General features: G+C 39.7%; 1 protein-coding gene across 2 annotated transcripts in view; it reads right to left on the bottom strand.

The window, feature by feature from the left end:
• ITPR2 (inositol 1,4,5-trisphosphate receptor type 2) overlaps nucleotides 1-27,674 on the bottom strand; it is a 584,772-nt gene that overhangs the window by 121,445 nt on the left and 435,653 nt on the right. For both annotated transcript variants that reach the window (XM_005902445.3, XM_070371231.1), the window contains 2 exons: nucleotides 6,244-6,351; nucleotides 1,119-1,311 (listed from right to left, as the gene is read on the bottom strand). In XM_005902445.3, the coding sequence (XP_005902507.2) occupies nucleotides 1,119-1,311; nucleotides 6,244-6,351 (301 nt within the window). The remainder of the gene's footprint in view (nucleotides 1-1,118; nucleotides 1,312-6,243; nucleotides 6,352-27,674) is intronic.

Consider the following 27,674-nt stretch of genomic DNA (forward strand, 5'->3'; position numbering starts at 1 on the left):
ATTCCGTAAGGTTCTTCATAGGAAAGTGCTAAGGGAGAGTAATTGCTTTATTTTTTTTCAAATATCCTGCTAAGAAAGTCTGAAAATGCATGCTACAGTCTTTATTCAAGGATGTTATGTCTCAAGCTCAACCAAATTCATAAACCATAATCACTGACATTCCCAGGATACTAAAATGATGCAACACTGTTGAACAGAAGTATTGAGAACATACGCCTGTTGTCTGGAAAATCTCTCCAATAGTCAGAAAAGACCTAATCAAAAGTTTTACCCCAACGATTTTTATTAAAAACTCATGATATTTTTCATCTGGGAAAGTAAAGTTTATTTTAGAATTGAAAAATTTTCAATCCTTTCACAGTCTGATTAAAAACTTTTTAAAACTTATTGGAGTGTAGTTGATTAACAAGGTTGTGTTGATTTCAGGTGCACAGCAAAGTGATTCAGTTATACATATACACGTATCTATTCTTTTTCAGATTGTTTTCCCATTTTGGTTGTTACATAATATTTCCAAATAGACTTAAACCTGAGAGATATGCAACAGGAACTATAAGACGGTAACTTTTAAGTGTTACATTATAACCTTGCCCGATTTGAATACAAGTGTCACACAATTTTTACTTCCACTTGGCAAGATTCAGATATGTTGAAAAAAGGAATGAGTCTCAGAAAAAACACTCAACAGTCTACCTGATTATAAGATCACAGATACAAGAGGACAGGCATGCCTATGCCAGGATCTCTCCACTCCATTCACTGATTGTTAAGGCCGGTCAAGGCCTATTCATGGACTTCAAACCTGCAGCTGCTCCACAGCTGAAACCCACAGCTGCAAACTTGGATGTCATAATATTTGTAAAACTATAGGATCAGTACTAAAAGATGATCTAATTAGTCAGAACCTTCTATGTTCCTTAAGCCACAGGTGTCTTGGCTCCAACTGTAGACAGAGCTTACATGCTTAAGCTTATAAGTGATTTCAGTAACATCAGACAGCAAGAAATTAAGAGCCAATTGAAACGAACAGTGTCATGTATCCCAAAGTACTAGTGTATCTATCATTATGCTCAAAACATTTTCATTATGCTCAGATCATTTCAGTTCATTGTACTTACTCCTGATTTTCTTCTGCCACTTCATCTCATTGTAGAGATCTTCAGTTTGCTGGAAAAAGTCATTCACTTTACTTCCCTGTTCATCCCTCTCCGTGGTGTTGAATACGCGACACTTGGATTCTCGCGTGAGGTATTCACATATGTTGGGGACAGGAAATACTATTTGTTCCATTGTCCTGTCATGTCGAACAATCTGAAAAACATTAATTTGCATTTGTTTTAAGCTTTGGAGAATCTTAGACTACTTTCTGCTTTTAGCATGACTTCAATAATGATACTTTATGAATGCAGCTATGAAAAAATATGCCAACTTGAAATATCTGAAATAGTCCTGTATATTATTCTCTTAAATGAGAGAAATTAATCAGACTAATGTATCATAAGTATTATACTTCACTGTAAATAACAAAAACCAAAATCTCTATTCTTTCTCAATTAACATTAAACTCTTGCCACCCATTTTGATCTTCATGAAGTACATCAGAGAACTGAGAGGGTCTTCACTGGGAAGTGGCTGGCTATGTAACCTTAAGCAGAGCACTTGTTATATTTTCATCCTGCTCTTAGCCTATTCTTCCTAAAAATGGCTACTGGGGAACAAATGACATATTCAACATAATGTTCCCTGTGTTCTACAGAGAAAAATGTTTTATGTCATTAAAATGTTTTCCTGATAATGGCAAACATATTTTTATGTGTAATATTCATTCAAGCATACACTCAGATGTGAATATTTGTTGTTTTTGAACTTCTCTAATTTGGTATTGGTAACAGTTTGTGTTTAGTTGCTGAGTCATATCTGACTCTTTGTGACCCCCTGGACTCTGTCCATGGAGTTCTCAAGCAAGAATTCAAGAGTGGGTTGCCATTTCCTTCTCCAGGGGATCTTCTTAGACCAGGGATGAAACCTGCATCTCCTGCACTGGCAGGAGCACTAGGCCGCCTGGGAAGCCCTGATCACAGTTTAGCTTTAGACAGAAAAACAAGTTAAATGATTTAATATAGAGTCCCTATGTCACAAGGGTTCGTGCAGACTACCTGTCAAGGTTCATATTTATATACTCTATTTAGCCCTCAAAAATTAATCAGAAATTAGTCTAAGCTAAAAGAGTCATTCTATCTCCCTGTGCTACTGACTGGTATGGTGATGAGCACTTGACCTATTTCTGGAAAATGAGGCATAAGGAGAAATATCCTGGGGCTGGAGGTGTTCTCAAGGGAGATTTTCCCTCTAGAAAAGACAGAAGCCATGTGAGACAAACAAAAGATCAAATATACAACACAACAGCCCTTTTTCATCAGTACCCTCTTTCTCCCTGCTTAGAAAAAAAGCTGATAATGCTACTTGAAATTCTGGCAGCCATTTTGCAACCGTGAGGTGAGACAGCACCCACATAATAAGAAAGACTTAGCTGAGAATATGGAAAAGGTCAGAGTGTTTGAAGACATCACTGCGTCACTGAATCAATTATAGAACTACTGGTACCTCCAGACTTCCCATTATGAGGGAAAATCAAATATTTTTATTGTTTAAAAACTGTTAGCCTGGTATTTGGAGAAGGCAATGGCACCCCACTCCAGTACTCTTGCCTGGAAAATCCCATGGACAGAGGAGCCTGGTGGGCTGCAGTCCATGGGGTCGCAAAGAATCAGACACGACTGAGCGACTTCACTTTCCCTTTTCACTTTCATGCATTGGAGAAGGAAATGGCAACCCACTCTAGTGTTCTTGCCTGGAGAATCCCAGGGACGGGGAGCCTGGTGGGCTGCCGTCTATGGGGTTGCACAGAGTCGGACACGACTGAAGCGACTTAGCAGCAGCAGCAGCAGCCTGGTATTTTGTTACTTGTAATTGAAACTATCCTAAATGATATGTTATATACACAAACCACATACTATCATAAAACAAAGATGAAATCTGTAGCAGTAGATAAAAATTCTTAGAACATAGGTTAAAAAAATCAATCATACAAAATAAAAATTGGAAGTATTTGGTATGGTAAGCAACTACATGGGAAAAAATGGTTTACCGGTTCCAACAGTGCCAAACATTAAAAAAAAAAAAACTCCAGATGCATTTAAGAAATAATGTCCTGATGACTATAAGCCAAGCTTTCCAGCCCCTTTGTGACATGTGATGTTTGATCCTGGTTGTTACATTTCACAAGGGACACTGGCAGACTGGAGTGTCTGAAAGAGATGGGGATGTGTTAACAGCAAAAAGCCAAAAAAGGGATACTTTTCAATACACCTATACCACACATGCTTATTCAGGCCTTAGGTGAGGAGTCCTGGGAAATTCAAAATGAAAAAGCATGAACCCCAATCTATAAAGGCTTGCAATTTTGTAATTACGATGGCACCTCAAATGTCTGAACCAAGCTATCATGATGACAGGGTAGCAAACATTCTGAACAGTAGGCAAACATGAAAGTGGGCTGGATTGCATGTGTTATCAAAAAATAACTTTCTAATTATTAGCTATTCCAAATCAGATGTTTCCTCCTGAAGTAGTGAGATGGCTATCACAGGAAGAATTTAAAGCAGAAACAGGATCATTGCAAAGCAATTCATCCTTGGACTGGTGAACAGATTAGGTAACCTGTAAGGTCCTTCCTATTTCCCAGGGTCTTTGAGCCTATAACATATAGACAAACTATTATTTGCAACAATATTCATTATTCTGAGGCTATGCTTCAAAACCAGTGTTCAGTATTGGAAACAAAGGGGTGATTAAGAGCAGCCCCTGCCTCAAGTAGGGGGCCAGTGACCCAGAAGAAGTTAACAGTATTCCAACATGATACCTTAAAAGAACAGAATGATCAAAATGCCTGTGGGAGTATAGTGGGATAAAATAAATGAATGCGGAGGTGATATAAGCTGGTCTTTGAACGAGCATGAGGTTGGTCAACATGAAGAATTTAGATCATCAGTCCAGATTATTCCTTTGAACTCTTAATTTCTATATCCAGCTTCATGCATTCCTCAAGTCACCTCAAATTCAATTTATCCAAGAATCAACAAATGACCTTCCAGAACATTTTAACTGCCAAAGTTAGGATCCTTGTGCATAACACCAATATCTGTCCATTTGTTCAAAGCAGAAGCCCAGGGGGCATCCTTTTCCCCAGTGTTTCCCTCACCTTACATGCAGAATCCAACATCAAGCATCAAGCCCTGTGTATATGTATATGTGTGTGATATAACATGCTGCTAAGTCACTTCAGTAGGGTCCGACTCTGTGTGACCCCATAGACGGCAGCCCACCAGGCTTCCCCGTCCCTGGGATTCTCCAGGCAAGAACACTGGAGTGGGTTGCCATTTCCTTCTCCAATGCATGAAAGTGAAAAGTGAAAGTGAAGTCGCTCAGTCGTGTCTGACTCTTAGCAACCCCACGGACTGCAGCCTACCAGGCTCCTCCACCCATGGGATTTTCCAGGCAAGAGTACTGGAATGGGGTGTCATTGCCTTTTCCAGTGATATAACATACAGTGTCTCTATTTCCTCCAATCTGTCATCTTCAATACCACTGTCTCTCTCTTTTCTATCTTCCTATCTCATCTACTTGCTTTCCTGGCTTCATTCCCTTTTCCGGTCCTTTCTCCAAATAGCAATTTGAATAATCTTTGAAAAGAATCATTCCCTTTCCTATGTTCTTTCTCTCTCCCTTCATTCAATTCTACCTGGAATTCCATGCCCAAATTTTAGTAGAAACAAATCTCTACTCAATCCTTTAATATATATTTTATGACAACCTTCTTTGTGAAATCTACCCTGAAATACCCCAGGCATAGTTAACTACTGTATTCTCTAAATATCCTTGGCCTTTGTTTATACAATTACTACACAGAATGATATTCTCTATGTGTAGGTAACTGGTAGAGAGTAAACGCTCAGTAAACATTTACAGAATGTATGTATTCACAGCTAAATCTCTCCTCACCACTGAGAACCCACAGAAGTCCAACTCCAACCGCAGTCCCCAGTTCTCACAGAGAGGTATTAATTCAATCCCTACCTCTGGCCCACCTGCTATTCCATCTATTCCTGATATTCTCTTCTAATTACTAACCTTGTTCTTTGGCCTCTGGGACCTTCCATAGAACCTTGGTGGTTTGATGATCTATTTGTATCAATTTCTCTGGCTTCCTAACTTTGCCAGCTTCTCAGCCCCTAAACACCTGAGATAGTGAGCAATGTTCTTGCTGTGGGTGCAAAAACCCCAGCTCGTGGGCTGCACTAGGTCAAGTCTCCCACCAAAGCTATTAATGTTCATAAATGTGAGCAATGTAACACAAGGTAATAATGATCCTTACTGCAAAGGTTTGGCAACAGTAAACAAGAAGGTACAGAGATTATGTACCCTGAGAGTTAACAGCAGTAATGCCATTGTGCACTCTGCTAAAAACTAAAAAATATCTGCTGAAATGGATGAATGCATGAATGTAAATTACCTTGACAGGCGTCAACTATTCTATTCACTTCTGCCTGATCATCTCTGCCAACCAGTGTCAAAATGATACCATAGCTAGGAAATGACAGCCAGATGGGTCTCACAACACATAATGATTAAGGCCATGTTGATCCACACCTCTTGAACTGCCACCAGCCCTTAAATAAGGGCTCATTTATGGGGGTGGGGCTCAACTGCTGCAGACTGAAATGGAAACTGTTAAACCATTTCAAGTCCATGCTATCAATATGAAAACTTTACTAGTGCCTTCCATTTTCCCCACCCTTCCGTACACTTTCTTACACAGAGAGCTCTTCTTTAATAAGCCTTCCACAGTTTTTTTAAAAGATAAAATTTCTTGAATGATAGAATCTATTATAATAATCCTGTCTCTAAAATATCTTCCAGAACCAAAAGAAAACAAAAACAACTTTATTAATTACAAAGGAGAATTTGCATATAGTTCTGGTCAAAAAAGAAAGACAATTTTGAAAGATGTGCACATTGATTTCTTATAGACCACCCCTCACATCTCCTCTTTTGGTATATATGTTGACACTTTGACAGTTTACATCACCCAATTCTACGTCATTGTTCTAGGAAACAATTATGAAAATGGTCTGAAAGAGAAAATAAACATATCTTTTCACGGTTGGACCCATTGATGGTTACCTCGATCTGTGCAGTATGGTTGGCATAATACTTCAAGGCTTCATCGCCATCATCTGGATCGGATCCTGGTTTGAGCATCTGCTGTAAAAGTTTGTTGTGGCGGGCCAACTAAAGGGAAAAGTGAGAAAAATGTTTTAGTTCTTTTTTCCCTCCTTTACTGAGGACAGGCTTTGAAAGTACTTTATCCACTTTAATACAGAGCTTCACAGTTCTGGGACTAATGGCAATTAATTCCATTTCAGGAAAGCATGTCTATCTGAAAGGTATAAACAATGACATCACTATAGCAATCTTGCATTGTTATTTGGTGATATAGGTTCTTAGCAAGGGCTTCCCATGTGGCACAGTGGTAAAGAATCCACCTGCAAATGCAGGAGACACAGGTTTCATCCCTGGGTGGGAAAACCTCCTGGAGTAGGAAATGACAACCCACTCCAGTGTTCTTGCCTGGAAAATTCCATGGACAGAGGAGCCTGGTGGGCTATAATCCATGGGGCTGCAAGGAGTCAGACACAACTGAGAATGCATGCATGCGTGCATGTTTTTAGCAGATGACCATGTCTTGCCCAGAGTAGGTATTCAGTTACTATTGTTGATTAAATATATATCTTCAATAAATGTACAATTGTGCCAAGAAGAAGAAAAGCCCACAATGATATACAATTGATATTCTTTATAATAAATTTAGACTACATGTACACATAAAATAACTTGATGAATACTGTGATAGTTCAATGGGTAGTGGTACCAATATAAATGGCAGCTTCTTATATGCACATAAATAGGTATTTATATTTCCTATAGCATCTAATCAAAGCTCTACAATTAGCAGTTTGTACTAAAATCCTATGCTTCTGCATAGTCAGATGTCAAAATTGCTGTTTTATGAGTACAGAGCTCAGTTTTATTAAAATTGAAACCGAACATTTAGAACACAAAAATTTCATTACAAATTATCTTAAATGGTTGTCAATAGAACTAATGTTTTTCTCTCATTTGAATGTCTATGGCATTTGTTAGCCAGTTCTCTCACTTTGTAGATAACTAATACACACTGCCTTCAGATAGCTCTTTTATGGTTGTCTTGAACAATCTCTAAAAACCTCATAATGTCTTTAACCTTTCAGATTTTCTATTAAGCCCTAAGTTGCCTGAGGGCTTCTGGTAACAAAAACTCTGACATAAAATTATTTTATTCCTAGCACCATTCCTATCTCTTACTCTGTGCCAGACACTATCCTAAACATTTAGGTACATGAATGCAAGTGAACCTAGTAAGAAATCCTGGGGTAAGCACTATTATCCCCATTTTACAGACAGGAAAACTGAGGTACCGAATATTTAAGGAACTTGTCTATGAGAACATAGCTTTCGAGCTAATGATAGATCCAGTATTGAACTCAAGCAGGATGGTTCCAGAATCAATACTCTCATCAACATGAAAGAGCAATAGATAAGTGTTTGTATTATTCATTAAATGCTATTATAAATTATGGGTATGAAGAATAGTAATAAATTTTAAACAATAATCCTGAATCTATGAAACTAAATAAATATCACCCTTGTTAGTGATAATAAGGTAAGTTATACATTCATTCCATTGATGCTGCTCCTCATTTTTATTAAACTATTATTTTAGAATTGGCTTTCAAGGACATTTATAAATCACTCAAGAAATCCATTCCTGTTTTATATTTATATTTAATTTTTGACTGAAATGTGAATTATACAGATTTTATTACAAACCATAGTCATAAAACTTGTTGTGACTTGCAGGTGTTTCTAAAACTCTAAATGAGTTTCAGAAGATAAAATTATGGTAATCATTTAGGCACATTAGCATATGTTCTAGGAAATGGCCAGTTCTTGAAGGCATGAACCGGCATGATTTGTTTATCGATTGGATATGAGGTATGCGAGAAAGAGAGGAGTTAAGGATGACTCCAAAATTATTGACCTGAGCAAGTGAAAGTCTAGAAATGCCCTTTACTAAGGAAAAATGCAGGAGGAGCATAATTTAGGGGGTCAGTATCTGGACTTTGGTTTTGGACACAGAAAGCTTCAGATATCATTCAAAAGGAAAGACTGAGCAGGCTCTTGATGTTTGTCAGGAATTCTAGGCAGGGGTTGGGGATGGAGCTATATGGTAGGCGTTTTATATGGCTGATATTTAAAACTATGACCCTTAAAGAGACCAGCTGCCGTAAGCTTAGCCAGAGAAAGGAGACCTAAGGAACTCTGATAGAGGTTAGAAAGATGAGAGGCACCAACAAAGGAGACTGGGAAAGTTGGGCCAGTGAAGTAGGAACAAAGCCAGTGAAGTCGGGTCTCCTGGCAGCCAAAGGAAGGAAGAACTTCAAAAACAGAGGGCATGATCATCTGCATCACATCAGATGAGGACGGGGGAATTGGTCACTGGGGTTACCAACTTGGAAGTCGTGGTAACCTACAGAGTGGCAGTTCAGGCAGTAGTGCACACCGATGTCTAGTCGTCATGAGTTTAGATGAGAATGAGAGGAGAGGAACTACAAACGACGAGTGTAGGCAGATCTTGAAGACTGCAGCTGTTAGGGGAGCCAAGAAATAGGGTGGTAGCTAGAGAAAGGGAATTACCATGAGAGTTGCCATTAATGAGACTGTGGTTTTGCTGGGTTAACAACATGCGCAAAAAAAAAAAGAGAGAGAGAGACAGAGAGAGGTGGAATTTAAGAGTCTGTGCAATGAATGTATATAGGATCATGGAATCTCAGCTGAATAAGGAAGGAAATGAAGCCAGGAGGAATGATGAAAAAGTGACAGGATCAACAAATTGTAGCTTCCAATGTGGTTTTTAAAAATGTGTTGGGAGTTTGGTGTGAGGTAGGATCTCACCAGAGTGAGATCCTTGAATGGAGCTGACTGAGAGAGCAGGGAGCAGGGATCAGCCAGGACCAGGTCTCAGGAGTGTCTGCCATCTAATCTCTATCTCCTACCTCTTGCACCTCCACACCACCCTGGTCCCAGGCTCCATCTCCTCTCGCCTGGAATTCTACAACAGCCCCGCAACTGTCTCCTGGCTCCACCTTTGTCTTCTAGATAACACCTTAATCCAAGGCCAGAGTCCTTTCGATCAGATCATGCCTCTTTCCTGTCCCAAATCCTCTGATGGCTGTGGTCTCATCTAGAGTCAGAGCCCAGTCCTCACTGAGGCCACGAAGGACGACAGAACGTGGCCCTGCTCCCTCTGTGGACTCCTCTCTGCCACCCTCCCCACAGCGCCAGCCACACTGGGCTCCGGTCTGTCCCTTCAGCCTGAGAAGTGTGTTCCCATCGCAGGGTTTTGGCAGGTGTGGTTCCCTTTGCCTAGATGCTCTTCCTCTGGATTCCGACATGGCTTGCTCCCTCACCTACGTCAGGACTCCTTTCAAATACTATCTTATCAATAACTATGCTTTCAGAGAACGATTTATTCACCTCCCTCAACACATCGAACCCCATTTTCTGCTTTGTTTTTCTCCATAGCACATACTATGACGTACCATATTTTATCACTGATCTATTAGCTATCTCCCCGCAAAGAATGTAAGCACATGCTCTCAGAGGAAATGGTTTTTCATCTGTTTTGTTCATGGCTGGAGTTTCAAGGTTTAGAACAGTGTCTTGTACATAGTATATGCTCAGTACATACATTTTAAAAATCAACTGAATGTCAGTCTTTAAATCTTAAATTATGGATAGCTTCCCAAGGTGAGACATTAACATGAATGATTTCTTTTCAATTTATTAAAATGCTTCACTTTTTTTTCTTCTCTGGTCTTTCTATTTTTAAATTGCCATAGAGTTAATTTACAATGTTATGTTACTTTCAAGTGTACAGGAAAGTGATTCAATTATGTGTATACATATAAATGTATATTCTTTTATAGAGTCTTTTCCATTATAGGTTATTACAAGATACTGAGTTATTTTGACCTGTGCTATGCAGTAAGTTCTTGTTTTTTTTTTTTTAATCCATTTTATATATAGTACTGTGCAGCTCTTAATTCCCAATTCCTCATTTGTCTTTCCCCCCAACCCTTGCTATCCCCTTTGATAACCATAAATTTATTTTCTCTGTCTGAAAGTCTATTTCTTTTTTGTAAATAAGCTCATTTGTAAAAGAAATAAAAAGCTTTTACGTCTTTATAGTCACTTTATAGTGTCAAAACTGCTACAATTATTTTAAGAAACCACTAATGCTATTTTATATGATATAATCAATAGTACAAATCTATACAAATAATTTTTATTTCATCCAGAAATAAACAGAAACGTGGTAGGGCCGCTCTCTCCTTCAGTCTTAACGAAATGCTTTGTTTCATTTGTCTTGTTTGGTTGCAGATAAGGGGCTCCCTAAAAGGCACATTAGAGGCTTCCCTGATGGTCTAGTGGTTAAGACACCAGCGCTTCCAATGCAGGGAGCCTAGGTTTGATCCCTGGTCAGGGAACCAGATGTTGCATGTCGCAACTAAGAGTTTGCAAGCTGCAGCTAAAGATCCTGCATGCCTGAGTGCAGACTGAAAATCCCATGTGCTGCAACTAGGACCCAGCGCAGTCAAATAAATAAGAACATTAAAAAGACACTTTAAGAAAATGCTTAGGCCTCCTTTCACATGTTCAAACATTTATTTTATCTTCATTCATGATATGTAAGTAATCTATATAACTCCTGGAAATTTTGAAATATATACATATATATTTAAAAGACTGATTTAGTTACATTTATGGCTGAGCTGGGTCTTTGTTGCCGCATGGGCTTTTCTCTAGTTGTAGCCAGCAGGTGCTACTCTAGTTGCAGTGCGCGGGCTTCTCACTGCAGTGGTTTCTCTTGTGGAGCACGGGCTCTAGGGCGCTTGGGCTTTGGCGTTCAGGGCCGCAGCATGTGGGCTCAGTAGCTGTGGCCTAACGGCTTAGTTGCTCCATGGGCTTAGCTGCTCCATTGCATGTGGGATCCTCTTTGACTAGGGACTGAACCTGTGTCTCTAGCATTGCAGGCAGATTCTTTAACACTGAGCCTACCAGGGAAGCCCTGAAATATAGAATTCTTTAAAATAAAAACAAATTAGAAGTAATTGCCATTGTTTAAAACCTGGACGTCTTTTACATTCTTTATAACTGATGGCCTTTCCTGACTAAAGTCACCTAGTTTCTTCTTCACTGTTCTGTGTTCAGATATTGCCCTTTACATTTCTAGAGAGTATAATTTTCCATATTGCCTCTTAGTAACTATTATTTTTCTTCAATGGGCTGCGAACAACCTTGAGAAAAAGTGCTTGGGCTTATTCACTTCTACATTCTCAGAGCCAAAAGCAGAACTTGGTACACCAAATAGACAAAAATAAATATCTGTTGTATAAATAAAGAAATGGGTTAATAAGTGACAGTCATTATGCATTTAAATGAGCAAAGACACGTATAAGTTTCAGTAAATTGTCTCAGTTTTCTCCTCAATAAATGAGAAAGGCCGAAGACAAAGAAATATGATTAGATATCAGATGACAGAATTCCCAGCATTGGTAGAAATAAAATATTTTAATATTTTTTCTTATCTCATAGCTGTTCACATACTTCTATTTCTTCTGCTAGATTGTAAACTATTTGAAGAAGAAGGAACTGGGTACTCAAAAACTGTTGAACTGAATCCTTTATGAAGCAAGGATAGCATTCCTATCACATAGGCAAAATACAAAAAAGCAGACTCTCTCAGTGATTCTGAAATGTGTGAAAATGTGTCAGTTTAGAGCTCTCTTGGTCCAAATTTATAGTTTACTAAAAGCACAGTACAAATTCTCAGAGACCAATGAACACACACCTAATTTTTTAAAATAAAGATTTAGTCCCCTATTTATGCAATTCTATCAAAAATATTCTGCAGAATGGCCACACTGACAACCAGAGACATCAGGGTTTCCTCAGAAATGGGCTCTTACTCCAGCCACATCTTGTCCACTCTACCAGCCATGTACCTTTTCCTATGATGCAAATAAAGAAAAATGACCCCAGCGTCCGAAGATGCAATGGCATCATTTAGTATAATGTGCTCTGGAAACCAAAGGTGCAAACACTCACTAAGTTTCTGGACAAGTATGGTATGTCTGTCAAGAGTCATCACAGTAAGAAATATAATTTAAATCCTAATGAAAAACTGAAAACAGCTAATTTAAATAATCAAGGACAGCCGTCTTACAATATCCAACTTGACTTGACAGAGACCCTCACCACAGCACTCAAAATCATATGATGTCACGACACACCACAGTCTGGAAAACCAGCCAACAATCAATAGTAGTAATCATGAGAAGCTGAACATGGGCAACAACACTGAATGCTAAAAGGGATAACGTCATAGGTGGGAAACCTCTGAGAACAGAAAAACTTGTAATCCACAGCAATAAATGTGAGATAAAATAGTAGCAATTGTTTTATATATGATATGGACATGGGATTTACACTTGTCATATCTGCTTAGTAAGTGATGGCCAAATAATTTTACCAATAAACAACTCCTATTAGCTCATTAACACAAACAGAAAAATTAGTCCTGAGATAATCTGTTGTCTATAACAATAATAAAGCTTTAAAACAAATTGCAATGCAATCATGGGGAGATATATTAGTGAGGAAAGGATCAAAAGCTTTGGTGGATAGTTACCCGTATAAAAGGACTTCCCAGTGGCTCACAGTAAAGAATTTGTCTGCAGTGCAGGAGACCTGAGTTTGATCCCTGGGTCGGGAAGATACCCTGGAGGAGGGCATGGCAACCCACTCCTGTACTGTTGCCTAGAGAATCCCATGGATAGAGAGAGAGGCCTGGCAGGCTGCGGTCCATAGTGTTGCAGAGAGTTGGACATGACTGCAGCAACTAAGCAGCAGCAGCAGCCTTATAAAAAAATCAGATCCCTCATAGCAAAAGACTTCCAAGAAGAGCTAGGGTTCTTTCACTATATGTGGAAAAGAAAAAATGAAAGTCATGTACCTTATTATTAATTATGGCATTTGTAATTTAGTTAAATACATATACAACACTGAATGGAATTTAAAATATGTATATGTATGTACACATACTTTAAATACAAACCTTATACATAAACCTACAGTAGGGTCTTTGACTAACACTGGGCAGTTTTAAAGTCCAAGATTGGGAAATAAAGATGATGGACCTGGGCTTTTCACTTTTAGCAGCAACTCTTGGGGAAACAGTGAAACAGTGTCAGACTTTATTTTTGGGGGTTCCAAAATCACTGCAGATGGTGATTGCAGCCATGAAATTAAAAGACGCTTACTCCTTGGAAGGAAAGTTATGACCAATCTAGATAGTATATTGAAAAGCAGAGATATTACTTTGCCAACAAAGGTCCGTCTAGTCAAGGCTATGGTTTTTCCTGTGGTCATGTATGGATGTGAGAGTTGGACTGTGAAGAAAGCTGAGGGCAGAAGAATTGATGCTTTTGAACTGTGGTGTTGGAGAAGACTCTTAAGAGTCCCTTGGACTGCAAGGAGATCCAACCAGTCCATTCTGAAGATCAGCCCTGGGTGTTCACCAGAAGGACTGATGCTGAAGCTGAAACTCCAATACTTTGGCCACCTCATGCGAAGAGTTGACTCATTGGAAAAGACCCTGATGCTGGGAGGGATTGGGGGCAGGAAGAGAAGGGGATGACAGAAGGTGAGATGGCTGGATGGCATCACCGACTCGATGGACATGAGTTTGAGTGAACTCCGGCAGTTGGTGATGGACAGGGAGGCCTGGCGTGCTGTGATTCATAGAGTCGCAGAGTTGGACATGACTGATCGACTGAACTGACCTGAACTTGTTAAACCATTTCACATTTGCATTTTTATCATTAGGATTTTAGTGTTCATTTTAGTTTGGAGCCAAGTAAGGATGAGGTAAAAAAAAAAAAAAAAATCAAGCAATTGCATTTGAATGTTATTCAACAATAATTATTCTTTGGCACCTCTCATCTGTGAACTTTTTCATGTAGTCTCCATTTTTTATTAATTGGTAAAACTGACACAGCTATCCAAAAATCACAAAGTGAGCTGAAGCCTGAAGTCAGAATAATTACCTTATCTGCTCAGGTTTGGTACACTGCTTTTATACCAAATACTCTTCTTATTTGAGCTAGAAATCAGCAGAAGATGGTATAAACTAAAGTTTTACCTATTGTAACATGCTTAAAATATACAAGGCCTATATTTTCAAATTATCTGTTTTTCTCTGATTTTGTGATTCTACTATATGCAAAGCATAGAACTAGTGTGGGATTACAGAGATAAGTGAGATACTTTATTCTTTTAAACAACTTACTTTTTAGTTGGAGGAATTAAAATGATTACAGGAATGTAATTCAAAGAGGGAACACAAGGGCAGAAATACAAGGAGTCACATTTGGGTGGTGATCCTAGGAAAGGAATCACACATGAAATGCATCTGATAAAGGTTTTTAAAGAATAGAGAAAATGAAGAAGGGGATGGAGAGGATGGCACAAAGAAGTTATTCTGTGTAGAGAGGGATCCACATGAACAAAGTCACAAAGAATGGGTAGCAGGAGACAAGACTAGAATTTGGAGCCAGACTAAATGCCCACATGAGGAGTGTGAATAGAGAATATGGCTGTGCTGCTGCTCCTGCTGCTGCTAAGTCGCTTCAGTCGTGTCCGACTCTGTGCGACCCCACAGACGGCAGCCCACCGTGCTCCTCCGTCCCTGGGATTCTCCAGGCAAGAATACTGGAGTGGGTTGCCATTTCCCTCTCCAATGCATGAAAGTGAAAAGTGAAAGTGAAGTCAGTCAGTCGTGTCCGACTCTTAGCGACCCCATGGACTGCAGCCTACCAGGCTCCTCCGTCCATGGGATTTTCCAGGCAAGAGTACTGGAGCGGGGTGCCATTGCCTTCTCCAGAATATGGCTGTAGATTGAATTATATCCACCAAAATGATACATTCAAGTTCTAACCCCCGGGACCTGTGAAATTGACCTATTTGGAAATACAGCAAGTTCTGTTCAATTTCCAGAGCATGTCCAATTGTTCATAAGCCCAACAAAGTTAGCCTAGGTACCCAACTAACACAATCAGCTATATAGTGCAATACTATAGTAGGTTTATAATATTTTTCACACAAATAATACATAAAAAACAAATACACAAAAATAAAGAAAACATTTCAAATTTCACAGTACAGTACAGTAGTATCAGCTACATCACTGATGCTTTTATGCTTGCTCCTGGACATCTCAGGCTTGAAATAAAGACACTGCACTACTGTGCTACAGTACCATACAGTAAAGTACACACATCCCCTACACACACTTGTAGGGGATACATGCACTTGACAATGTACGCCAGACACATGAATCATTAAGAATTTACGTGACTGGACATGCGAATGCATATTTGCATCTTTGAAAGTTCACAACTTGAAGGTCTGTATGTAGTGGACTTACTGTAAGATCTTTGCAGACATAATGATATTAAGATAAGTCATACCAGATATTGGTGGGCCCTAATCCACTGACTAGTGGCCTTATAAGAAGAAGGAAATTTGGACAAAAACACACACACGCACACACACACACACACACACACAGAATGCCATCTGATGATACGAGAGATGGGAGTGAGACAAGCCAAGGAATACCAAGGACTGCCAACAACCACCAGAAACTAATAACAGCAGGAGGGCAGGATCTTTCGCTAGAACCCAGAGAAAGAGCCTGGCCCTGCCAGCACTTTGATTTAGGACCTCCAGCCCCCGAAACTGTGAGATAGTAAAAACCTGCTGTTTTAAGCCATCAAGTTTGTGGTAACTTATTACTACAGCCTGAGGAAGCTGTCTTAGTCTGTTCAGGCTACTATAACAAAAATATCATAGACTGGTGGCTTACAAACAGAAACTGATTTCTTACATTCCTGGCTGCTGGGAAGTCTAAGGACAAGGACCAGCAGGTTCAATGTCTAAGGAGAGCTCACTTTCTCATAGTCAGATGTCTTCTCATTATAACTCTACTGGTAGACAGGGCAAAAGATCTCTCTCAGGCCTCTTTTCTATATAAGGGCACTAATCCCATTCATAAGGGCTCCACCATCATGACCTAATTACCTCCCAAAGGTCCTGCCTCCTAATACCATCACATTAGGCATTGAAAGTAGTTGCTCAGTTGATTCTTTGCAATCCTATGGACTGTAGCCTGCCAGGCACCTCTCCATGAGCTTTCCCAGACATGAATCCTGGAGTGGGTTGCTATGCCTTCCTCCAGGGGATCTTCCTGAGCCAGGGATAGAACCTGCATCTCCCGCATTGCAGGCAGATTCTTTATGATCTGAGCCACCAGGGAAGTCCCCACATTAGGCATTAGGATTCAACATAAGAAGCTGGGGGGAAGGTACATAAATACACACTAAAAGAAGAGAGACAAACTAGACTTTAGAAAGCAAGACAAAGGGCGCATCTGGGGACTGGGCATGGGGTCATCAGAAACTTTATCATTATTTTTCTTATACCATTTAAGCTTGGAAGCAATTATAACAAAATTTTTAGCAACAGATATTAGGCTGGTACAAACAATTGCAGTTTAGGACCATGAATTTTAAATCATTATAACTAAGTTCAAACACATCTTTATCAATCAAAATAGGAACCGTTACAATCAACACTTTTTTGCCAAGGAGAAATAAGTTTCACACTCATTCAATCTATAGAAGAAGCTAACACAAATACAAACCATAAAGGAATTTTTCTCTTAATGTGGCAAGATAAATTGAGATCCTTATCTATTCTTTTTGCTTCTATTAGAAAAGGAGTCAGGAGATTAGAGGGAAGCCGTTTGGGATTGGTGTCATCTGCCCAGATCCACTCCCAGGACTGTGAGGTCCTTTATAAAGAAAGTAGACCAAAGAAGAAATAACTCTTCTTCCAGCATATGGATGCCAGAATTATTATTATTAGAATAGGGTCAAAGCCATGACAAGAAGAAGAAAAGGCTTTCTCACATGAGGTAGTTCAGCAGTGTGGTCTTGGCAAGAGAACAATCACGTCACCATGGCAGGAGTTGTTTGTACTAAGATACGTCAAAGGAGAACTGGCTTTAGGCCCTCCAGGTAGACAGGAGAACACCCCTCCCACCTCAGGCAGTACAGCCCAGGCCACAGGAAATCCCCATTAATATTCGGCTCATGTTTGAGGTTAAGGAGTGAAGGGCTCCTTTCACAAGGAGAACATGATGGCTTTTTTCGCAAAGGAAGGAGGTGACAACATTAGAGACTGGGGGAGAAGTCAGGTAAGAATGAGACAAAGCGGGAAGAGTACTAGAGAGGGACCATGGGAAGCAGAGGGAAGTATGGATTCACCACCAAATAGTATAATGGGATCGATCAGCTGGGAAAAGTAACAAATCTCAGTCTTTCTTAAAAAGTTAATTCACAAGTCCCTTTTTCTCCTTCTCAGGTTTCCTGTTACTCAGTCAAACACAGTTGTCCATATTACCTTGAGCAGTATTTGGACTGTAACCAGAATGAAAGAGGAAAAAGGCAATATTTGTTTTTCTGGATTTCCAAATAGGCTCCTAAGAATCCAAAGAGAAAGCCCTTAAGAAAGTGTAATCAAGAGGAAAGCTGGCAATGAACAGGGGAGAGAATAGATTGGGCGTTCATTCAGAGAAATACAGTTTGGCACCCTGGGAAAGAGATGGGGCAAATTTCTTAGTACCTTGCCAGGCAGCTGTGAAGGATTCGTGGACCACCAGCCCAAAGGATCCCAGACCTAGGAAAGCATGAGGTCTCAAACTGTTTTCTCTCATCATGGCACATGTACACATCCAAAAGGAAGTAAAGCTGGTCCTTTCCCTTCAGTGCAGGACTGAGGGAGGGACCCTGCAAAGCCAGTATTACTCTGTTACAGCATTGTTATCTAAGGTATTAAAGAAACATAGCTTTTACTTATCTAATATCTAAAATAAATCCTTTATATTTCTTAGAGATCAGTTTATTATTTCCATCTTACAATGGTAGCCAATCTAAAGATAATGGGAAATAACAAGAAATTTGCCAAAATTTTTAAAACTCCTGATTTCCAAATGATCTAGACTCCTATTCATGAGGGTCTTTCTAAAATGATAGTAAAACCAATAAAAGACCTTTAGTGATCATAATAAATATTTGACAGCTAAACCCTTGAAGCAAGGCAAAAAGGAGAGGGAGGAAAAGGGCAAGAGACAATGCACTTTAAAACGACTGAAGGTAATAAGTTGTCTTTGTACTAGAGTTTTGCCATAAAGCATTACAAATTGTTGTGATGAAGAATCTAGCTTTCCTGCTGACTGCTAATACTTACGCTAATACAAAGATTCTCAGAATATGGCCCACAACCGGTGACATTAGCATTACCCGAGAACTTGTTAGAAAGGCAAATTCTAGGGCCCCACTTCACCTTCAGAATCAGAAACCCTGCAGTTGGGGTCCAGCAACCTGGTTTAACCAGCCCTCCAGGTGATTTCAATGCTGCTAAGAGTTGAGAATCCTTGTCCTTAATACATTTTTATCACCAGGACCAACTTATATTCTTGATGGGAAATCCCCTTTTGTAATCTAAAATTAAACTTATAAGAAGCAATTCTGTTTTTAAAGGAGGTGACTCAGTGGATAAATAATCCAACTGCAATGCAGGAGATACAGGTTTGATCCCTGGGTCAGGAAGATCTCATGGAAGAGGGCATGACAACCCACTCCAGTATTCTTGCCAGGAGAATCCGTTGGGCAGAGAAGCCTGGAGGGATACAGTCCATAGGGTCACAAAGAGTCAGACAAGACTGAAGTGACTGAGCACACATGAGAAAAGTGTAAACATTTAAAAACTCTTAAAAACAGTAGCAACTGAATCCATTTTTCAAAAAAAAAAAAAAATCTGAAATTGGGATCAGACATATAAAAAGTATTCCATTTAATTAAAAAAAATTGGTCACCTATCACTCACAGATTCCAATTTCTGAGTTCACTTTGCTCTTTTAAAAAGATTTCTGTACTCACTATTTACAACAGCCAGGGCAGCATGGAAGCAACCTCAATGTCTATTGACAGAGGAATGGATTAAGAAGATCTGGTACATATATACAATAGAATATTACTCAGCCATAAAACAGAATGACACAATGCCATTTGTAGCAACATGGACCTAGAGACTGTCATACTGAGTGAAGTAAGTCAGACACAAACACAAGTATCGTATGATATCACTTCTATGTGCAATCTAAAAAAATGTTATCAATGAACTTATTTACAACATAGAAAAAGAGTTACGGGTGTAGAAAACAGAATAGAGTTACCAGGGGTGAAAGAAGGCAGGAATAAATAGGGAGAATGGGATTGACACATATACACTACTATATATAAAACAGATAACTGATAAGAACCTACTGTATAGCATGGTGAGCTCTGCTCAGTACTCTGTAATGACCAATATGGGAAAAGAATCTAAAAAAGAGTAGCTATATGTATATATAAAACTGATTCACTTCTCCGTACACCAGAAAGTAACACAACATTGTAAATTAACTATACTCCAATAAAAATAAAATAAATAAAAGATTTCTGTACCAAAATCCCATCCAAGTAAAAAATGTTTATTAGAAGGTTTACATAATTATATAAGCATAGTAGTTTATAAAATTAGTTTATAGATGTATTTTCATGAATAGATGAACAAAATTACCTTCTAAAAGCTAGATTTTTCCCTAGAATTGCTTGTCATATTTATTCTTTAGTTTCATTTATTCAATTAAAACAGGTCACACTTTCTCATATTTAATACTGTAGAAGTTATGTATGTTAGTATTTTATTAAAATTTTATAATTTTGAAGGAAAATATCGGTCATTTTGCATTTTTCATGGAAAATTTTAAAAAGTACAATATAATGCTGAACTGCTCCTGATATTAATATAAGAATATTTTCTGAGTGACTAAAACTACTGTCCATGAAAACAAATTGTATGTAAGTAGATTATATTCTCTGAAATCAGCATTTCACAAAAATATTCTATATTAATTATTGTTGGCAGTGTTCTACTCAAAACAAATAAAATATTTTCATGGCTAGAAGTACACAAAAAAATTAATTCTACTTGTTTAGTGGAGTTGTTCAAAATACAGATTAACATTAGTAAGTGATCACCAGGAAACACCCAAATGATATACCCTAGGAGTTTTTCTTTTGCTTTGTAGAATTGATGAAAGACAGACATTGCTTCAGACTCTATTTCTTTTTGCTGTAAATAAAGACAAGTCTTGGAAATTTCCAGGTTTTACTATTCCTATAGGGCTTCTCTGGTAGCTCAGTTGGTAAAGAACCTGCCTGCAGTGCAAGAGACCCGGGTTCGATCCCTGGGTCAGGAAGATCCCCTGAAGAAGGAAATATCAATCCACTTCAGTTATTCTTGCTTGGAGAATCCCATGGACAGAGGAGTCTGGCGGGCTATAGTCCATAGGATCGCAAGAGTTGGACACAACTTAGTGACTTCACCACCAGAACCACCACCATTCCCATAAAGGAAGTAATGCATTTCTTCAGACCCAGAGATAAGAGGATAATAATACTTTAGTAGCTTCTTCAAGCATCTAGAAATAAATTAGCTGGAAATTTACAATCATGTCCCCTCCCTAATGATCTTTCAAATGTAGTTTGGGAAACACTAGCAGAACAAAAGGATCTTTCTCCACAGTAATTAAAATAATGAAACATGACTGTGAATTATCAATTATCATTTATCTGATGTTAGTGTATCTCCCCCACCTACAGTAAGGTCCTGGGAGGACAGGAATTTTATTTTGTTCATGATTGTGTCCCATGTATCAACAGAGTCCAGCATACAAAGACTCCTTAATAAATATTAATTGGATGGATGGATGGATGGGTGGGTGGATGGCAGGCATAAAGAGTTTTTGTTTGTTCGATTTTTAATGGTAAATGTGCTTAATTTTCCAAAAGAGATTGATTTTTAGAAAATATTGAATCATAGTTTGTAAACGTGAAAGATGGTTTAATTCAATTTTATGGAAGAAAGCAAATGTTTACTTACAAAATAAAGAATTGATGAATTAGAGTATTGCTTATCTGTTCAAAAGTATTCTGATTCTTTCACCGTTTCTAGTGATTCTTTTTTCCCCCCTTAAGGAGGGCATTAAGAGATGAAGACAGTCATCTTTCTGAAGTCTTTGAACATATTAAAATGGGTCTTAAGGTTGTCTGGGAAAACTTAGAGAACACTTGCTCTCAAAATAATTGTTGGAGTGAGGGGGCTTATTATCCACATTGAGGGATTATCTCTGGTTCTGCCCCTGACCTTTCACAGGACATGTACAATTACTTGACCTTTTTATGTCTAATTTACCTGGCTGTGAAATAATACCTACAATACCCTATCTAAGAGAATTACTGGAGAACCTATGCTTCTAAGACTCCTGACATTCCTCAACCAACCAGGCTTAGTGAAGAGCACAGTATTACTGTTCTACTCTCCATTATGATAAACCTTGTCTAAGAATGAGTCAATTGCTTTTCTCTTGCTCATAGTCTTGACAAAGCCACTTCAAAGTGGCCTAATTAAAGGCTTGGAATCCTAATGATGAGTTCCACAACAGTGCTGCCGCTGCCAGCATGCTCAGGAATCTAATCTGAAGTGCACAAATGAGTCAGATGTAAAACCGGGGGAGGAATGTGGGGAATTGAGCAGAAGCACCATGAGATAATTTTCAGGAACTTTAAGATCAATTGCTTGAAAGCATTTCAACCTCAGGTTTCTGCAGCTTTCTATTTTTGAGTTACATCAGACTGAGAAATTTACCATGGTAGTGCCTCTCTATGTTTAACTGTCTAATCAACAGCTGCTTTAAACAAAAAAAAAGTGGGCCTTTGTTAGACAGAGTGGTTCTCAAAAGTGAGAGAATTACTGCTCAAGTGAACTTCTGCATTCAAAGGAAACCTAATAAAGGGGGAAATGAGGTGGCAAGGTGAATTTCAACTCTAAGTTAGGATTCAGATAAGTTGAATCGAACTGAAAAGAAACAAAGAATTTCAAACAGACAGATTTTGTTGCTTGTTCATTCTGTGACACCCAACACCTTTTAAAAGTTATACAGTAATTCAGAAGTTAAATTACCCAGGTTGCAAATGAAGAGACAAAGAGAAGGCATGCAATGAAAAGAGAAAAGGAGGAAAGAAAATTCAGAGACAAACTCAATTAGAAAGACTTGTTCTCCTTTCTTAAAAAATACAGTATACTAACGCATATATATGGAATTTAGAAAGATGGTAACAATAACCCGGTGTACGAGACAGCAAAAGAGACACTGATGTACAGAACAGTCTTTTGGACTCTGTGGGAGAGAGAGAGGGTGGGACGATTTGGGAGAATGGCATTGAAATATGTATAATATCATATATGAAACGAGTCGCCAGTCCAGGTTCGATGCACGATACTGGATGCTTGGGGCTGGTGCACTGGGACGACCCAGAGGGATGATATGGGGAGGAAGGAGGGAGGAGGGTTCAGGATGGGGAACACATGTATACCTGTTGCAGATTCATTTTGATATATGGCAAAACCAATACAATATTGTAAAGTTAAATAAAATAAAATTTAAAAAAATACATGGCTAACTGGTCGATATCTAAGGATATAGGCATCAAACACAAACGTATAGATACTACAGACAATGCTATATTCTGCAATTTATGCTTCTTTGGTATTACATGATAAGGTCATGAGTTATCCATAAAAGAAACAATACTGTTTGATCTATAAAGCACTGCTGCTGCTGCTGCTAAGTCGCATCAGGCGTGTCCGACTCTATGCGACCCCATAGACTGCAGCCCACCAGGCCCCTCTGTGCCTGGGATTCTCCAGGCAAGAATACTGGAGTGGGTTGCCGTCTCCTTCTCCAATGCATGAAAGTGAAAAGTGAAAGTGAAGTCGCTCAGTAGTAGTAGCAGCAGCAGCAGCATACACAATTTTAACATAACAAAAACGCCACTTATCTCAATCCAGGACAACAACAACAAAATTCTGTTCATCATGTAAGCAATCATGAGCTAAATACTATGACTGGTGTATGCTTTCTGTGTTCATTCTAAAATGCTTCATGAAATTGTGATGTGTGTCCAGTAATTCTTTAAGCATAGGGAGCATGCATAATAGTGAACACAACAGACAAAATTCCTGCCCTTATGGATTTTCCAGTCATGGCGGAAACATATACAAACAAATCTATGGTCAATCAAAAGGGGAAAATGCTGAGAAGCAGCAGAGGATGGGAGTAATGAACACTGGGAGTGGCTGGAGGTTGCTATTTCAAATGAAATAGAACATTGTAACAGAAACTTAATAACTAAAGAAACAGTAAATTCAATGATAGAAAGTAGGAGTTGGTTTGCTGGTTTCAAAACACAGCCTTAAGACCAGGGTCACTTAAGTAGGGGAGGAAGAAGGTGGCCACAGAGGCAGGTAGAGGGGGTGCAGGGGTCAGGTCATATTGGGGAGCCTTTGAAGCCAATGATTTGATGTTTGTTTAGAAACTAGAATTATCAGAAGGTTGTGAGCAGAAAGACGACATAGATTTGATGTTTGTTTAGAAACTAGAATTATCAGAAGGTTTTGAGCAGAAAGACGACATAATCTGTATTGTATTCCTAAGGGCTCAGGGCAGTGCTGTTAGAGAAGCTGCTAGGCTTCCCAGGTGGCCCTAGCAGGTAAAGAACCCACCTGCCAATGCAGGAGACGGGAGAGACATGAGTTTGATCCCTGGGTTGGGAAGATCCCCTGGAGGAGGAAATGGCAACCCACTCCAGTCTTCTTGTTTGGAGAATTCCATGGACAGAGGAGCCTGGCGGGCTGCAGTTCACAGGGTTGCAAGGAGTTGGACGTGACTGAGTGGCTAACACAACACACTAGCTTTCCTACTTCCACTCACCTCAGTGTCTTCTCTAACAGTGCGCCACGAATGTTAAGTTGCTTCAGTCATGTTCGACTCTGTGCAAATCATGGACTGGAGCCTGCCAGGCTCCTCTGTTCATGGGATTCCCCAGGCAAGAATACTGGAGTAAGTTGCCATTTCCTTTTCTAGGGGATCTTCCTGACCCAGGGATCGAACCCACGTCTCCTGTGTCTCTTGCAGGCAGATTCTTTACCACTGAGCCACCAGGGAAGCCCTCCAGTAACAGTACTTTATTCCTATTTATCTCAGAATGGTAATGCTTTCATGAGATACAGCACTCAGTACTTGATAACTATGAGTCAATTTTTTTTTTTTTTAAGTAATCAGGCACGTGAGCATCAAAGGTCTCCCAAGCCTGTTTTTGACCACCTGCTCTGTTCTATTGAAAATGACTGAAAAGTTTGGCGAGGAGACAGACACAAGCAGTGGGTATTTTAGAACAATCCCTCTGACCCTTCGGTGGAAAGTGGATTAAAAAGGGACTTCACTGGAGGCAAAGGAAGGAGGCTGTTACAGCTGCCTGGGCAGAAGGAGGAAACCGGCAAGAAGAGGAAGAAGCCTGAGCAGGTCTGAGAGATGTCAGAGGGAGGAAATGGTGAGCCATGCTGTCTGGGTTGGGGGGTGGGAAGGGTGGAGATGAACGCCAGCTTTCCAGCTGGGGAACTGGTTAGAGAACCATGCCATCACTAAGAAAGGGGGCTCAGTGTAGTTCTGGGTAGAGGCTGGTAATGACTTTAAGGTGGCTATTTCTCTGTGCCACGAACTGCAATGCAGACCATGACACACAAGAAAAGAAAACGTCTGAGCCCCCAGAAGCAGGATAGAGCCTGGTTGCCTGTCACCACCTGCAGCCTCAGCACTCATCTTTCCTGGATATGCTGAGTGTTTATTACTTTGGAAGACTTCTCCCTTCCTCTGCATCAATGCTGAACTGTGGAAGTGGTCAACTTTCCATTCATCTCCCAGAACAATGGAAATAAAAGCAAAATAAAAGCAAAAATATACAAATTGGATCAGCTTAAATGTCTTTGCATAGCAAAGGAAACAATAAACAAAATGAAAAGAAAACCCACAGATCGGAAAAAATATTTGCAAATGATGTGACCGATAAGGGATTACTCTCCAAAATTTACAAACAGTTCATGACGTTTAACAGCATCAAAACAAACAACTCACTCAAAAAATGGGCAGAAGACCTGAACAGACATTTCTCCAAAGAGGACATAGAGATGGGCAATGGGCACATGAAAAGATGTTTAACATCGCAAGTTAGTACATAAATGCAAATCAAAACTACAATGAGACATCATCTCATACCGGTCAGAATGGCTATCCTCAAAAAATGCACAACAATAAATGATGGAGAGGGTGTGAAAAGAAGGGGTCCCTCCTGTACTGTTGGCGAGAATGTACACTGGTACAGTCGCTATGGAGAACAGTATGGAGGTTCTTGAAAGACTGAAAGTAGAGCTACCATGTTGTTGTTCGGTCGCTCAGGTGTGTGCAACTTTTTGCGACCCCATGGACTGCAGCACGCCAGGCTTCCCTGTCCTTCACTATCTCCTGGAGTTTGCTCAGACTCATGTCCATTGAGTTGATGATGCTATCCAAGCATCTCATCCTCTGTCGCCCCCTTCTCCTGCCCTCAATATAACCCTCCAATCTCACTCCTGGGCATATATCCAGAGAAAAACATGAACCAGAAGGATATATGCGCTCCAGTGTTCATTGCAGCACTGTTTACAATAGCCAAGACATGGAAGCAATCTAAATGTCCATTGACAGAGGAATAAAGAACATGTAGCACATATATACAATGGAATATTACTCAGCCATTAAAAAGAATGAAATAATGCCATTTGCAGCCACATGGATGGACCTAAACAGTGTCATACTGAGTGAAGTAAGTCAGACAGAAGGAGAAATATCATATGACATCCTTTTTATGTGGAATCTAAAAAGAAATGATATAGATGAACTTACTTACAAAATAGAAAGAGACTTACAGAAAACAAACTTATGGTTGTTGGGGGGTTGGGATAGGGACTTTAGGAAGATCATGTATACACTGCTATATTTAAAATGGATAACCAACAAAGACCTATTAAATGAAGCATAGCCTTTCACAATTAAAAAAAAAATGTTTTTTTTTAAAAAAGAACAAGCTAAATTCAATTTCAAGTCAATCAAATGGGGGTGATGGATGATGTCAAGGAAAACCTGCCAAAGGATGTGTTTTCTGTTAAAACAATGTAGACTAATGTTTGTTTATTCCTTTTGGAGTTCATTTGTGGGCCCTCTTGCAGTGTCCATTTAGGATCTGAATCCAGCAACTGTCTGAATTTGAGCCCTCCCCAACTCTAATGAGCCTCAGGAAGGCTGATGCACTTCTCCTTCCTACTTCTGTCTCAGCAATCTGAGCCTGAAGGCCTTGCTGCAGCTCCCGAGCTCACTGACATTTAATTAGCACTGTCGCTGCTACCTCATCACGTGAGTTACCATCTGGGAACCGCAGTGCACCACGCAGGGTGGGTACCAGTTGAAATAAATGCCTTGTCTGGCAGCTAAAGATCTGCTTTTGCAAACAGGAATCCGTATTTCCTCTTAGCCCTTTCCTGGCAGTGCTTCTGGATAATGCCACTGTGCTAAGAGCAGAGACAAACCTATTTGAGGAGGCTTCGGAAATCTGAGATGGGCATGTTAAACAAAACACACACACACATACACACCCACTTCATCTAAAGAGCAACTACCGTGTGTTGAGGGTATAAAAGCTGCTCAGTGACAATGAGAAAATTTGAGTTGTAATGCCACCAGTGTTTATCTCATCCTCCCTCCCCTCAAAGATTTAGAATGGATATTTCACTTTCATTATGCTTAAGACAGGGATCAGAAGAGGATATACTGGCTAAGCGGCTCTGAACCACTCCTTCTCTAATATGCACCCAGAATGAATCCACTTTTTAGTACTAACCTTATAGCCCTCTCTGCTCACTGCTGTCTGCTGGGGGCCCCCACCACTCAGTATGGATTGCCCTTAGTGAGGCTGTTGGTTATCTAAGTGCCAAACCCTGTCGGGATTTAGGGCTGCACTTGGGTTCAGATGGTTAAGACTCTGCCTGCAATGCAGGAGACCTGGGTTCGATCCCTTAGTTGGGAAGATCTCCTGGATAAGAGAATGCCTACCCAATCCAGTATTCTTGCCTAGAGAATTTCATGGACAGAGAAGCCTGGTGGGCAACAGTCCATGGGGTCGAAAAGAGTCAGACACGACTGATCGATTAACACTTACATACTGAGTTCGCTGGAGTCCCTGGTCCCCTGCTCCTTTGTGAGTCTCTCTCCTATTTTGCTTTCATGCCCCATTTGCTCAGACCTCTCATTCTCAACCTACATGTTTCTCCTTCTCCTCCTTTCCTGTAAAGTG

Source organism: Bos mutus, chromosome 5 (assembly GCF_027580195.1).
Source record: "Bos mutus isolate GX-2022 chromosome 5, NWIPB_WYAK_1.1, whole genome shotgun sequence".
In the NCBI taxonomy this organism is placed as follows: domain Eukaryota; kingdom Metazoa; phylum Chordata; class Mammalia; order Artiodactyla; family Bovidae; genus Bos; species Bos mutus.